Consider the following 12,704-nt stretch of genomic DNA (forward strand, 5'->3'; position numbering starts at 1 on the left):
TGTTTGAAGCTAGCTTTGCTGTCTCTCTGCTAAACCATAATTTTGCTTTATCGCTGAAATATAATTCATTCACTTGTCTAGGTGCAAATATTGAGGCCAAAATAATTTGATGACACTGCAAACATGCCAGTTTCTCATCATTAATTGTTACCAGTCTGATTGAAAGGAGTATCACAGCCCAGACACTTCTCCTGGTGACCTTTTAGATACATTTCTTTAAAAATATTCCAATAAAACTTAAGTATATGATAAGTGGTAGAAAAATAGTTTTGAATCTTGCTGTATCTTGTGCTAGAGTGAAGACAATCAGTATTCTGTCTCTTCTACAGCACTTATGAGGCAATAACAAATGTGAAGGATGAAACCCAGATGCTCTAGACTTGACTGTTTTCACAGAGATTTCGAGGAGGCCACCAAGGCTTAGCACTTCTTCCTTGCAAGAATGAAGGAGGAAGGAGAGGACCTGTTAAGCCCCAATGAGTCTCCCTCTTCCGGGCATCTGGTACCCTTCCTGCTCTCCCCACTGAGTCAAACCATGACCCCATTGCTTCATTTGTCATGTGTAATGTAGGTCTATTAAAATTCACTGAGTAAATGTTCCAAACTGCTTTGAATATCTGGATTAATTTTCCCTCTGTTGGAATTTATTCTACAGGATAAATTTACTGCATAACCACTCAACTAAAGTGAAGAGGCAGTGTCATGGGGATCCTACCTTGATATTTTCTGTCCTATTCTTAGAGAATGTTATTGTTTGTGATATCGGTGTATTGAGTCACCTCAGAGAGAGGTCTGTTCTGATGTAACCTTCAAGATCTGAACAGAAAGGAATAGAGAATTTAAGTGGCCAGTACCCAAATAAGGGTATGGTCATACCACAGACTCCACACAAATGGAATGTAGAGATGGAAGAAGAAAGTGAAGCCATACTTATGCCATCAAAGTTAGATATCAAACATATAAAAATGTTATCCTTAAGGTCTGAATTGTCCAGTTATGAAAACATTCCTCTTGAGGGAAATTCTGGTCAGCATCTGCTCGGACCTGCCCTCTGAAGGTACTGATTTTCATAAGCTACACAGCATATGGAGACCTTCGTCATCTTAGTCACCTGCACTATCTATGAATATACTCACAAATACTATGTACCGGTTTGCTCTTATTACCTGCATGGCTACCACTTCACAGCATAGCAGAAAAAAAAAACATAAATAACTGTGCTAGAAAATAATCTGTTTTGAGTGGCCTACATTTGTAGCTAGACCTGCATCAGTTTACATCTCCATCCATATCTTATGAAAGGCTCCACTTTGAATATTTCTTCAGAAGATGAAAGTTATGGAGAAACCATGACTTAACTTCTCAGAAGCAGATTTCTCGGGGGTGAGAGAGCTGTAAGTAGCTCTGGAGCAGATGAGTTTAGGCCCTTGTCCTAACATACTGCAGTTGGTATGGGCCCCCCAAACATCTCGTGTTTTAGCTGTAGGCAGCTCTGCTCTCTGCACACGCTCAGCGTCCGAAGCATACTTTCTGGCCCAATACCCCCTCCCAGTGGGCTGTGCTTAAGCGACACCTGAATCAATGCCATCCTCAGTGAAGAAATCATTCGTGCTTCTCCCAGTACGGGCAGAGAGCGCCGTACGAATAAAACACACCACACTTGTTCGCATCCCTAGGCATGTCTCAGCGCAAGTCATTCTTTTCACAGTTGTCACTCACATGTATCTTCCCCCCCCCCCCCCCCCCCCCCAATACGTCTAATAAAGTGCTGACCACCTCGAGGAGGGAGAAAGGAGGGGGAGCCGAGAAGCCCCTCACAGAAAGCTAAACTTAACCGAAGCTGTTTGCTCTCTCTGGCCATCCTGCCGCCGTCGATCCCCGAAACTACAAGGCAGCATTTACAGTTTTACTCTTGAGTTACTGCAGCGGGCTCTGTTCGCAGCGCGGTGAACACCGAAACGCTCGCAGCTCCCGTGGAGCGGGCGAGGTCTCGGCCTCGGCCCCGCCTCATGGCGGCAGCAGCGTCGCAGGCCCCGCCTCAGCCCGGTCTTTATAGTGCCCGCCCGAGGACTAGCTGCCGTTCCGCGCCTCACCGGCACTCGCATCTGCGTCATCTGGCGCTCCGCTCCCCGGGGCTCCTGCGCTGGTAAGTGCCTTTGAAACTGCGCTGCGACTGGAGAGCGAAGGCTGCGGGCCGGGCTGGGCCGGGGCGGCCGCTGTTCCTCGCACTGGGGGCCGCGGCTTTGGGCGCTGCCCACTGAGAGCACTGCCAGGGGGCGGGTCCGGCTGGCCGCGCCACAGCAGCGCTTTCCTCAGCCCTCTGCAGTGCTGTTGGTTGCCCTGCTGATCTGCGCCCAAGAGGCGAATCGTGGTAACAAATGAAAAATTGCTTACATGGCTGCCCAATATGCTAAAGCTAGTAATTCCAGTATGAACATAGTTTAAGGGAAAATACCTGCTGAAATTGCAGTTGAATGTGAAAGGTGTGCATGTCCAGGTACTCGGGGCATGATTTACTTTTTTGCATGATGAAATTTTTATACAATCTACATTAGGATTTTTGTTTATATCATGTCACCTTGGTTCCAAATTAATCCAGTGACCATCTCTATTTCCTATATTTCAGTCCACACTGCCAAATGTCTTTAGGGTACTTGAATTGTATTTGTTCCAAATAATAAAACCGAAGTGGCAGATGCACTTCAAATGTCAGCAGGTGTTCAGTCTGTGGGAGTAGTCTAATGCAGAAGCCTGTGAAGCGGGTCCTTTGGGGGGCTGATATTGCAAATCAAATAAGTTCTGCATACCTTCTCCTACTGCATCGCACTGCTCACTGTTGATTCCCATGAGATCTTTGGATCTTTCTAAAATCAAGTTTCCTAAGATGTGAGGACACTAAAAAAAAAAAAAAGCATTACTTGCATTGTGATGACAAGATCCAGCTGCATTTAGGAAATTAAGACAATATGTTCTAAACCTAATACTGTGAATAAATGAGGTAAAGAGTTTACAGTGGTCAGAAGTACTCAGTGAAGTGGTCAGGCTTATCTAAGCACCTAGCATCAAGATGCCATGTGCAGCTATAGAAATGATGAAATAAGGAGCTTTCCTTTTCAGTACCTGAATGTGAATGTTCAGTGCTTTTTGTGCAAGGCAGTAATCATTGGTTAAATGGGTATGAATAGCTGGACAGAAACTAAACATATATGCCAATTTCTGTCATTCCACAATGTAGAAGCTTACTATACCAATTTTTTCCAATTTATCTACCTCATTTAAGATCTAGAAAAACCTGGTTGCTAAGTGTACAAAAGAGCTTAAAACTATAAACTCTAATTTTATATGCAGAAATAATAACAGATATTCCCCAGTGAAACAATAATTAATTATTCTGTCAATTGTGTTGTGTCTTAATCAACAGAAAACATCAGAAGAAAGCTGAGGTTGCAAGCTACAACGTGACACTAAATTCCTCATGTATTTTTAGTACAAAACCAAAACAGATAGAAGAGGAACAAATTGAGAAGTTAACTAACAACATGAAATTGCTCATCTGCCTCACAGTAACTCTGGGCACACTTGTCACGGGACTAGATGCTGTAAGTTTTGAAATAAATGGGGGGTGATTTCACTTGGAACCACTTCTGGTTTTAATTATACTTCTGCTTTTGCCAGTGTAGTAGGCTTTTGACTTGAATTCTCTCTTTTGATGCTTCTGTATGTATATATATATATATATACATCTCCAAGAAACATGGTTTTGAGCCCTTTGGGTTTTATCTGACTCTGGACCGTTTGTAGTCTGGCAGACTTCAAATAGTGAAGACTTGTTGCAACAAAGAAGAAATCTAGCATTTTTGATAGTTTGCAGATGAAAAGCTCACTGGTGGATGCTGGGCCTTAAGGAAATTTCTACTTCTGCTTGAATATGTGATGCCAGAAAAGAGGCAACATATAAAAATTGGAATATTTTTGACTGTTGGCTTCTATGGCCGCTTATTTATTAGCAGAGCTATTCACAAGCATAAATGAATTTTATTGTTACAAATACTTGTTTTAGCTCAGGCAAGCACACCTAACCTCTGGGAAAAGTATACTAAAAACCTAATGTTATTCAATTACATGGAGAAAAGTATGCTCAGGCTGCAAAGCACAGGGCAAGAACCTACTGTTGGATAAATCTATTGGCTTTTATGGCAAAACCATGAAGCACCAAGGCTACCAAAATGACAAAGGCAGCTGGAGAATGTTGCATCTCTGCACTGCTCAGTGGGTGACAGGGGGAGAGGGAGAAGTTCTGTTTCCTGTTTTAGGGACAGTGGCCATTGAGAGCTGCACAGGTCCGTGTAGCAGCAGTGTCAAATTGACCTGATAAAGCAGATCAGCTCATGTGTTGTGGGTTTTTTGGATTTTGTTTTGTATCCTGAGGGATTGGTGTGGTTTGGGGTTTATTTCTTCCCATTTCTGCTCTGTTCAGAGTTCTACTTTTCATTCATATCCAGATTCCACACAGCAGGTTTAGCTGGTAACTACCTGCAGAAAATCTGGACTGGGAAGGCATGTAGTAGGGAATAGAACTTGGAACCATAAAAAGATAATCAAACCACATAAACTATTTCCTTAAAATATTTTTTTCCTTTAGGTTCACAGCAAGAAGCTCTACAAGATGTCATATCAACACAGATTATATCACAAGGGTAAATCTATGCTTTTTCTACCTGAATCTAAAAAGCTGTTATCTTGCAATTACATCTTCATACAAGAAGGAAACTTCTTGATAACTGAACACCTAAAGCTTAATTTGCTACTGTATTTCACTTCATGAAAATATTTTGCCTCTGATTAGTGATGTCTTTCACTTGCCAGAATGCCATTGTTTGAACGGAGGAACCTGCATTACCTATTACCTTTTCAGTGGAATTTATCGTTGTATATGCCCAGAAGGTTACACTGGGATTCACTGTGAACTGGGTATAGTATCTATCTTCCTTAATACTAACTAAATTGAGTATGAAAGTATAGCCTGTAGACAGACGACTGGATATGTTTAGCACCTGGATATCTTTAGGAAAAGCAACTAAATAGTGGTCTAAAATCAGGTGGGATTTTTTTGTCCCTGCCTCCTCACTAATGTTGCCTATCTCACTAATGTTTGGTTGGGGTGGGGAAAAAAAAGTGGACTTGTTTGGGAGTGTTTGCATCATCTCTTGTCAACTTTTTTTTTCTCTTTCGAAGGACCCATACATACTGTCTCAGAAGACCATGTTGCTAATAAAACACTTGTTTTTCTCAGACACTGACAGCACATGTTATAATGAGAATGGTGAGGACTACAGAGGAATGGCAACAGACGATGAATGTCTACCATGGGACCTTCCATCTGTAATCAGGAGAGACCGTTACCATGCTCACTTGAAGAATGCTTTGCAGCTTGGGCTGGGCAAATACAGCTACTGCAGGTAAGAAAAGTATCACTCTTCCTATGCTTATTTCTGTTATCACAGCCCCAGATGCGACTTGATTGGTACATATATTTAAATAATAAATTTTGATTAAAAATACTGGAATATGACTCTTCAAATTATCTAGGGTTCTTGCTTACCACTGAAACTGACAGTGCTGTAAAGTTCCCAGTGTGCAACAGTAATACTCAGTTGGTAATTATTTTCCCTGGCATATCTTGAAACAGAATACTTTTGGTCTTGTCAGGTCAATTGCAATTCTAAGATGAAGATATCTTTTTCATACTATTCTCATGGAAAGAACACTTCCTTTATCTTCTAGAAACCCAAATGGAAGAAGCAGACCCTGGTGTTACACCAAAAAGGGTTTCACCATTCGAGAAACACCCTGCAACATAGAGAAGTGTGGTAAGTAATTTCAGTGTAACTGATTTTAAAAATTATTTATCTTAACACAAGATCAGTGTGTAGTTGTAAGAATATCTGACCAAAATTTTGTCTTTTGTAGGGCGTGCATGTGGTCAAAGGAGCATCAGCAAGTACTTCAAGATTGTTGGTGGAAGTCAGGCAGAGGTTGAGTCTCAGCCATGGCTAGCTGGTATCTTCCAAAACATCAGGGGCGTTGATCACTTTCTGTGTGGTGGCAGCCTCATTGACCCTTGCTGGGTGCTTACAGCAGCACACTGTTTCCATAATCCGTAAGTTTACAGTACTTACACCTCATTTGCAGCTTTCTTCAGCTGATTTCTTTGCATTATGCTCAATGAGCATAGTAAGAATGCTATTTTAACTGAGCAAAACAAGAGAAGCAGCCATAAACATTAAGCGTCTAGGCTTCCAAGTCCAGCTGAACGAACATATTTTGGTGGATTATGCAATTTAAATTTCAGGCAAAATTTAATTTTACCATTGCTGTTCTCAGAAGTTGTACAGGAAGGTGATGAACTGTTAAGAAATACATTTATGGGTGGGTTTTATTGTTTTTCCAGTGGAAAGATAGGTTCTCTTGGCATCCTTCAGTGCCTGAGTGTTGCGGAGAGCAGGAATACGATACGTGGCCGAGTCGAGAATTTATCAAAAATAGATATTTTTTATTTTTTCAAAAACCCGCCCCCACAGCTATATATACAAAGATTAATTTCGTTTGATAAACAGGTTGAGTTGCATGAGAATTAATCTACAAGGATACCATCAATAATCTGACTATATATTTGAAGTCAGAATTTGGAAAAGGACTCAGCTATCAATTAATAGCGGTTTCTTACTAAATTAAGCTAAGCCAAATAACTCACTCAGGCTGGCTTGTGTGGTCTATGTTCCTCTTCCTTTCCAGCGGCTGCAGGAGTCGTTAAGGGTCGTTAAGGGTCGTTAGGCACACAAAGGTGTGTCTAACAGGAAAGTGAATCCTTGGTCTCTCTGCAGTCCAGGCACAGGGGAGTGTGTGAGCTCAGGCAGACACATACGTCCAGGCACGGGCAAAATCCAAAGCGGGAACCCCAAAGGCGGGAAGACCCCCAATATTTATAACCTTCGCTAGACAAAGGGCAGAGTTACCACACCTTAGGCGTGAAAGCGCACGGCCAATCCCAGCCTGGCTCCAGCGCGGGAACTCACGGGGCAGTCGCCCCCTTCACGGCTGCAGGGCAGGCGAGGGTGGGGGGGAAACCAGGCGGCTTTTCCCCTTTCCCCCCGGAGTCTGGGCAGGAGAGGAATTTAGGGGTACAGGACTCCAGGACACTGAGATTAGTACTGGCTGGCTAGGTGTGCATTTAAAGTGCCCGAACATCAGTATTATTGCTTCAAATAGGAAATAAAAATGCTTTCCTTTAGAATACTGGGTCAACTTTCAAAGCTATGTGTTGCCTTTTTGTTATCATTAAAAGCAAACAGAAGAACTGGTACTGGATCTAAACTGTTGGCCTCACTCTCAGAAACTATTAATCTCTGCTGTCACTTAGGTCAAAAAAGCCACAAAACAAATCCATCTATAAAGTCTTCCTTGGGAAGTCCGTTCTGAATGTCACTGATGATAAGGAACAAGTATTCATGGTTGATGATGTCATCTCTCATCCTGACTTTACAGATGACACAGGTGGCAATGAGAATGATATTGGTGAGTGTTGTCTTAATATGAGCTTTTAAAACACTGAGCATATTTAAAGGCTATGTAATTGTGTCATAAATCTTTTAACAGTAGAGCTAGAGATGAAGTGAAACAAGAACAAGGTGCTTCTGAGAACTAGGCCTGTGCTGGGGAAGATTCTTCCACTCAGTATAAATTTGGCTTGTGATATACATCAGATGCAGTACTTGGCACACAGCTAACTCAGCCTGTCTTTTCTCTGGACCTGTTCGAGGCATGACTTTTCAATTAGCACTGGTGGTAGCATCCTGTTTCTACCATCTTATTTTATGAGATCATGCTCTATAGTAAATGATGACAAAAATACATACACATTAGGTTCCAACATATAGTTGATGAATGCCATAGAAAGTACCACATAAGTGGAAGGTTAATTTGAATTAATCCACAATTTTCTAAGTCTCTCTGGCTTTTGCAACCATATCTCTAAACTGACAGGGTAAAAGATGGGATTTGACAACTTGCACAAAGTAGATTCACCACTCTTGCACTTGACACTTAAAATGCTACCACCCTTTCCAAATTCCTGCTGCTGGAGAAACAAGACTCAAAGACTAGTTTCGTAAGCTACTCTGGCAGGAAGTACAGTACACACCATCTTCAGTGGGGCAGCGGATGCCACCCTCTACAGCCAGCTAGTCAGGAAGCTGAGGTTTTAAAACATGTAAATATATACTTTCAGGAGAATCTTCCTAGAAACATCAGCCTCTATCCTTCCAGAAAACAAGTTCAGGTTGAAACATTTTACAGTTTCAGTGATGTAAAATTGATTTTATTCTTAGTAAATGACCTAATGGAATTTTAAAAGTCATGGGAGGAAGGAGATGCTATCAAGAACTCAATGTAATTGTAACTATTCCCATTAACCATATGCAGTAGTTCTATTGTCAGAGAACTTTAGAGGGGAAAACTTGCTTTATAAAGTAACTATAAGTTCTCCAACTTGTTTCTTAGCCTTGTTAAGGATAAGAACAACTTCTGGACACTGTGCAGTAGAATCTAAATACGTCAGAACTGTCTGCTTGCCTGAGAAGAGTCTTTACTTACAAGACCATACCCGATGTGAAATAGCTGGCTATGGGAAACAGGATTTTTGTAAGTGATTTCCTTCTTTGCAAATTTGTAGTTCTACCATGTCAGAACTGGATGGTGTGTTTATACCATGATCTGAAAATTAAGATTCCTTTCTGTTTTCCTATGTACTGTCACTTGCAAAGATGGTCTTTGCTCTTATCTTTTTCTAGTTGCCCATGATATTTCCTGTCTGATGCCTTTTACTTGTCAACCACGTTAAGCCTAGACCTAAAACACAGCAATTTTTTTCCATTCCTGATATGATGAGGAGTAGTAAAAAATAAAGCTGTGCTGGAGGATTAACAAAGGATTGCATTTATGCAGAATGTCCTTCAAAACTATCAAACTTTCTACAAACAAAGCTTTATAGTTTGCATATAAAACCCTTTCTTTTTAAGACTTAATCTCTTTTAAAAGCTTATTGGTTTACTCTTGCTGTTGATGATTATCGTATAAGCTGGAAATAAGAGCATCAAATTGGAACTGAAATGCTTATGCTAATTGATTTTTAAGTACTGTTTCTCTGTGTTATGGGAAGTTGGGTTTTGTCTTGGGTGGTGAAAATAGTTAAGTAGTCCTTGTTTGCAGATGACATCTTCTACGCTCAAAGACTGATGTCAGCCACTGTAAACTTAATATCACAGAGAAAATGCAAATATGAATATTATGATGATATCAGAGTTACTGACAACATGGTCTGCGCTGGAGATCCCACATGGATGACTGACGCATGCAAGGTAGAACTGGTTTATCTTAAATAATTGTGAATGCATGTACACTATATGTATCAGCTGCTGACATTTTGTAGTTCTACTAGTGGAAAGAGTCTATTGTAGCAGGAATTCAGTCTGTCTAGTGGAGATGACTCCTAGTGTGGTCAAACCTGAGGAGGAAGGTTGGGGACTAGAGTTAGATGCTGCCTCTTCCAGATGTGCTTTGAAATGTGAGAAGTGCAGTATCTTAGCCATTGTTACTCCTCAAAGCCTTATTAAATCTGTTTCTAAATCTATTCCAGTAATGGCTGGCAGACATGCAGCAAATGAATACAGCATCTATTCCAGACTTGGCTTACACTTCTTGAACTAGAGCTCTGGAAAAAAATGGCTAATTGCTGGTGCACATTGAACCCCTCACAGATTCATCAAATTTAGATTTACTTCCCTGCATCCTTACTGGACCAAGTGGCCCATCTGAGCTATTAAAAAGAACAACTGTTGTCCTCAAGTGCAAAAGTATCTTAGGAGGATGGACAGAGCTGATTCTGTGATGAGAGTATTGGGCGTATTGGATTTGATGTTGTCACTATCTTAATATCTGTGATAATAAACTTAGAGTACAGTGTTATTTGCAAAGTAACTGTTCTCCCTGTGACTTGCTGGGGGTGGAGCTAGAGACCTCTTTACCTTACAGACTTTTTCAAGTCACAACAGATGCTGAGCCTTATTTTATCTATGCAGTGTTCTGAAAAATCAAAGCTTTAGCTCATAACTATTTACTAGTCTGTTTCACTCTAGAAGAACAATTACAGGCACTCTTAAAAGGCTACATCTGCAGAAAACGACTAATGTGTTTCATTTTTTTTTCTTATCAGGGAGACTCTGGTGGTCCCTTGGTCTGTGAGCACAATGGCAGGATGATGCTTTATGGGATTGTCAGCTGGGGAGATGGCTGTGCAAAGAAAAACAAGCCTGGTGTTTACACCAGAGTTACTCAATACCTTAACTGGATTGACTCCAACATGAATGCAGTAATTGCCAAGAGTCGTTTTCTTCCTGAACCAAAGTGACCTTTTTCCTACAGCTGGGCTCAAATGAAAAAAGTTAAGCTCATAATGGTCCCAGGATACTGAAGTCCAGAAAGTAATGAGAAGCTTTCCTATTAAATGCTCTCATGATTCATGTCAGTGTTCCTGAGGCAGAGAGATGGTTGACACATTTTCTTACTACTCTGAATTATCTGAAAACCACTCAGTGGGAAGATAAACTATTTAACATTTGAATGAGTCTTCTCATGCATGATACTGTGCATATCAAGTTATCTGTCAACTCCACTTATGAACCAGCATTTGGTCTGAAAGTATTGGTGCAGTTGTAACTTGACTCATGTATTCATTTAATACATGGCCAGAGTCTGAAATCCTTATCACATGGAATAGTCCTAAAACTCCTGTCCTAGAAAACAAACCTGCTAAGATCAGTACTGAAGGTGGCGATGCTTTGCATCAGAAAGTGAAGAATTACATCAGCACTTACCACTGTGAAGAAGCACTGAAGTCTAATCAAACTGATGCAACACTTAGTGTAAATGGTTCAATGCTAGGGACTCAGCATTTAGCAAGACTTTAAGGATGGCACATGTAGCTGTGTCATAACTACAGGCTAATGTAATTCACTTAAACTGTGCTTCAAGAAGCCAAACTGGAAATCGTCTTTCGAGGTCAAATCTGAAGGTGTTTGGGTCCCCTGGAAAATCAGACTATGAAACATTTCTGACTTGTATGCATGCATCCAGGAGAGGGCACCCATTGAATGATGCAGATGTCAAAAGTCAGAACTTAATTTCCATTTATCTGATATTATGGGAACTACTCTTTTTTTTTACTTTTAAACCTGTATTTGTTTTACAGGTTTGAATTATTTGTATGAGGGCTGGAACCTCAAGCTTTATTTAATTATTATTACTGTTTAACTTATTTGTATCACGAATGTTACAATATCATTAAAAAAACCCTGTTCTTATTAGGTGTCCTGTCTCTCTTGAAAGGGGAAGGGTATTATTTGATACAGCTGCACTTATTGATTCAGAGTAGAAATCAAGCCCTTGGTAAAACATTTGAACTTCTTGTGAATTAAAGCATTTCATATGCAGAATTCTTGTGACTACACACACTGCTCTAACTTCAAATAAGCTGAATTTCCTCTCATAAATGTTACTAATAGTACTTTTTATGTCAAATGTGGAGATTGTTTTACACAGAAAAAAATAGAAAAGAACTCTTGAGACAAAAAAATTGTTGTTTCTTATAAAGTAGACATCAGTGAATTCAGAGTTACTCAGGTACAAATTCAACCATAGGAATCCTTTAAAAAATCAGTTGAAAATGTATGATTAAATTATCTCTTTCTGAAAATTTCACTTGTATTTGTGAGAAGCATGCTCTATTTTGTTGATTATTGTAGTCTGGGTACAGGAACCTTGCATATAAGTGGTGGAATGACAGGAATAAAAACCTTAATGATGGCTTGTCTGTTAAACTCAACACTGAAGAATGTAACATCTGAACTACTTCCAGCTCTGTTACTTAGTTACATGTCTATACTTCACTCTCCATTCTGTAAGACAGTCCTTTCTTCCACAAACCTGCTTGAGTATAATTTGTCAGGAGGGAAAGTTGACAGCTGTGTGAATTATACGGTAACATTCTGACATCCAATTCTCAGACAGTAAGCACTACTTGCACACAAAATTATTACTGACAATAGGGAACTGTGAACCCTTTGGCAGGACAATTTCTGATTTGGCTCTGGAATCAGAAATTTGTCAGTTGAGGATGCCACCATGTGTGGTAGAGTTACTCATCAAAAGTGTAGTGTCTAATTAAAATTTGTGCAGAGTTAAGATTGCACTGTTTCTAGAGAAAACACAGATCACAGGAGATCTTGAGACTGGAGACTCCTGAGAGACTGGAGACTGCAAGAAGACATGGAACACACCTTTTCACTGCTTTTCTAAGCAGCAATTGACAGGACAGTCGGATCAAGGTTGCAGAGTTTAGTTAAACATATACTATGTTTTAATGGTGTCTTTTGGAATGCCACATCTTTCTCACTTCCGTTTTCTTCCATTTTGATGTCTATCAAAGCACTAAAGTCAACAGATTTCCAACAGGTGAAGAATACAAATATCTTCAAGGCAACTGCATATTATGATCATGGTAATGAAAGGCACATTTGTTACCAACTTCTATTGGCTTTTTCTATGAGTTAAATCAATACAATTTGAATTTCAGCTTATTCCAATCATAA

The 12,704-nt window shown here is 40.2% G+C and overlaps 1 protein-coding gene across 1 annotated transcript; it reads left to right on the top strand.

The window, feature by feature from the left end:
* Window positions 1-2,064: 2,064 nt before the first annotated feature.
* On the top strand, window positions 2,065-11,417 carry PLAU (plasminogen activator, urokinase). Its single transcript, XM_064145645.1, has 11 exons — window positions 2,065-2,146; window positions 3,422-3,599; window positions 4,643-4,697; window positions 4,867-4,971; window positions 5,294-5,459; window positions 5,785-5,870; window positions 5,971-6,160; window positions 7,421-7,575; window positions 8,560-8,700; window positions 9,268-9,416; window positions 10,271-11,417. Exons 2-11 carry the CDS (start codon window positions 3,540-3,542, stop codon window positions 10,463-10,465), a joined length of 1,302 nt encoding a protein of 433 aa, XP_064001715.1. The 5' UTR covers window positions 2,065-2,146; window positions 3,422-3,539; the 3' UTR covers window positions 10,466-11,417.
* Window positions 11,418-12,704: the final 1,287 nt, after the last annotated feature.

This window comes from Pogoniulus pusillus, chromosome 6 (genome assembly GCF_015220805.1).
Source record: "Pogoniulus pusillus isolate bPogPus1 chromosome 6, bPogPus1.pri, whole genome shotgun sequence".
In the NCBI taxonomy this organism is placed as follows: Eukaryota; Metazoa; Chordata; class Aves; order Piciformes; family Lybiidae; genus Pogoniulus; species Pogoniulus pusillus.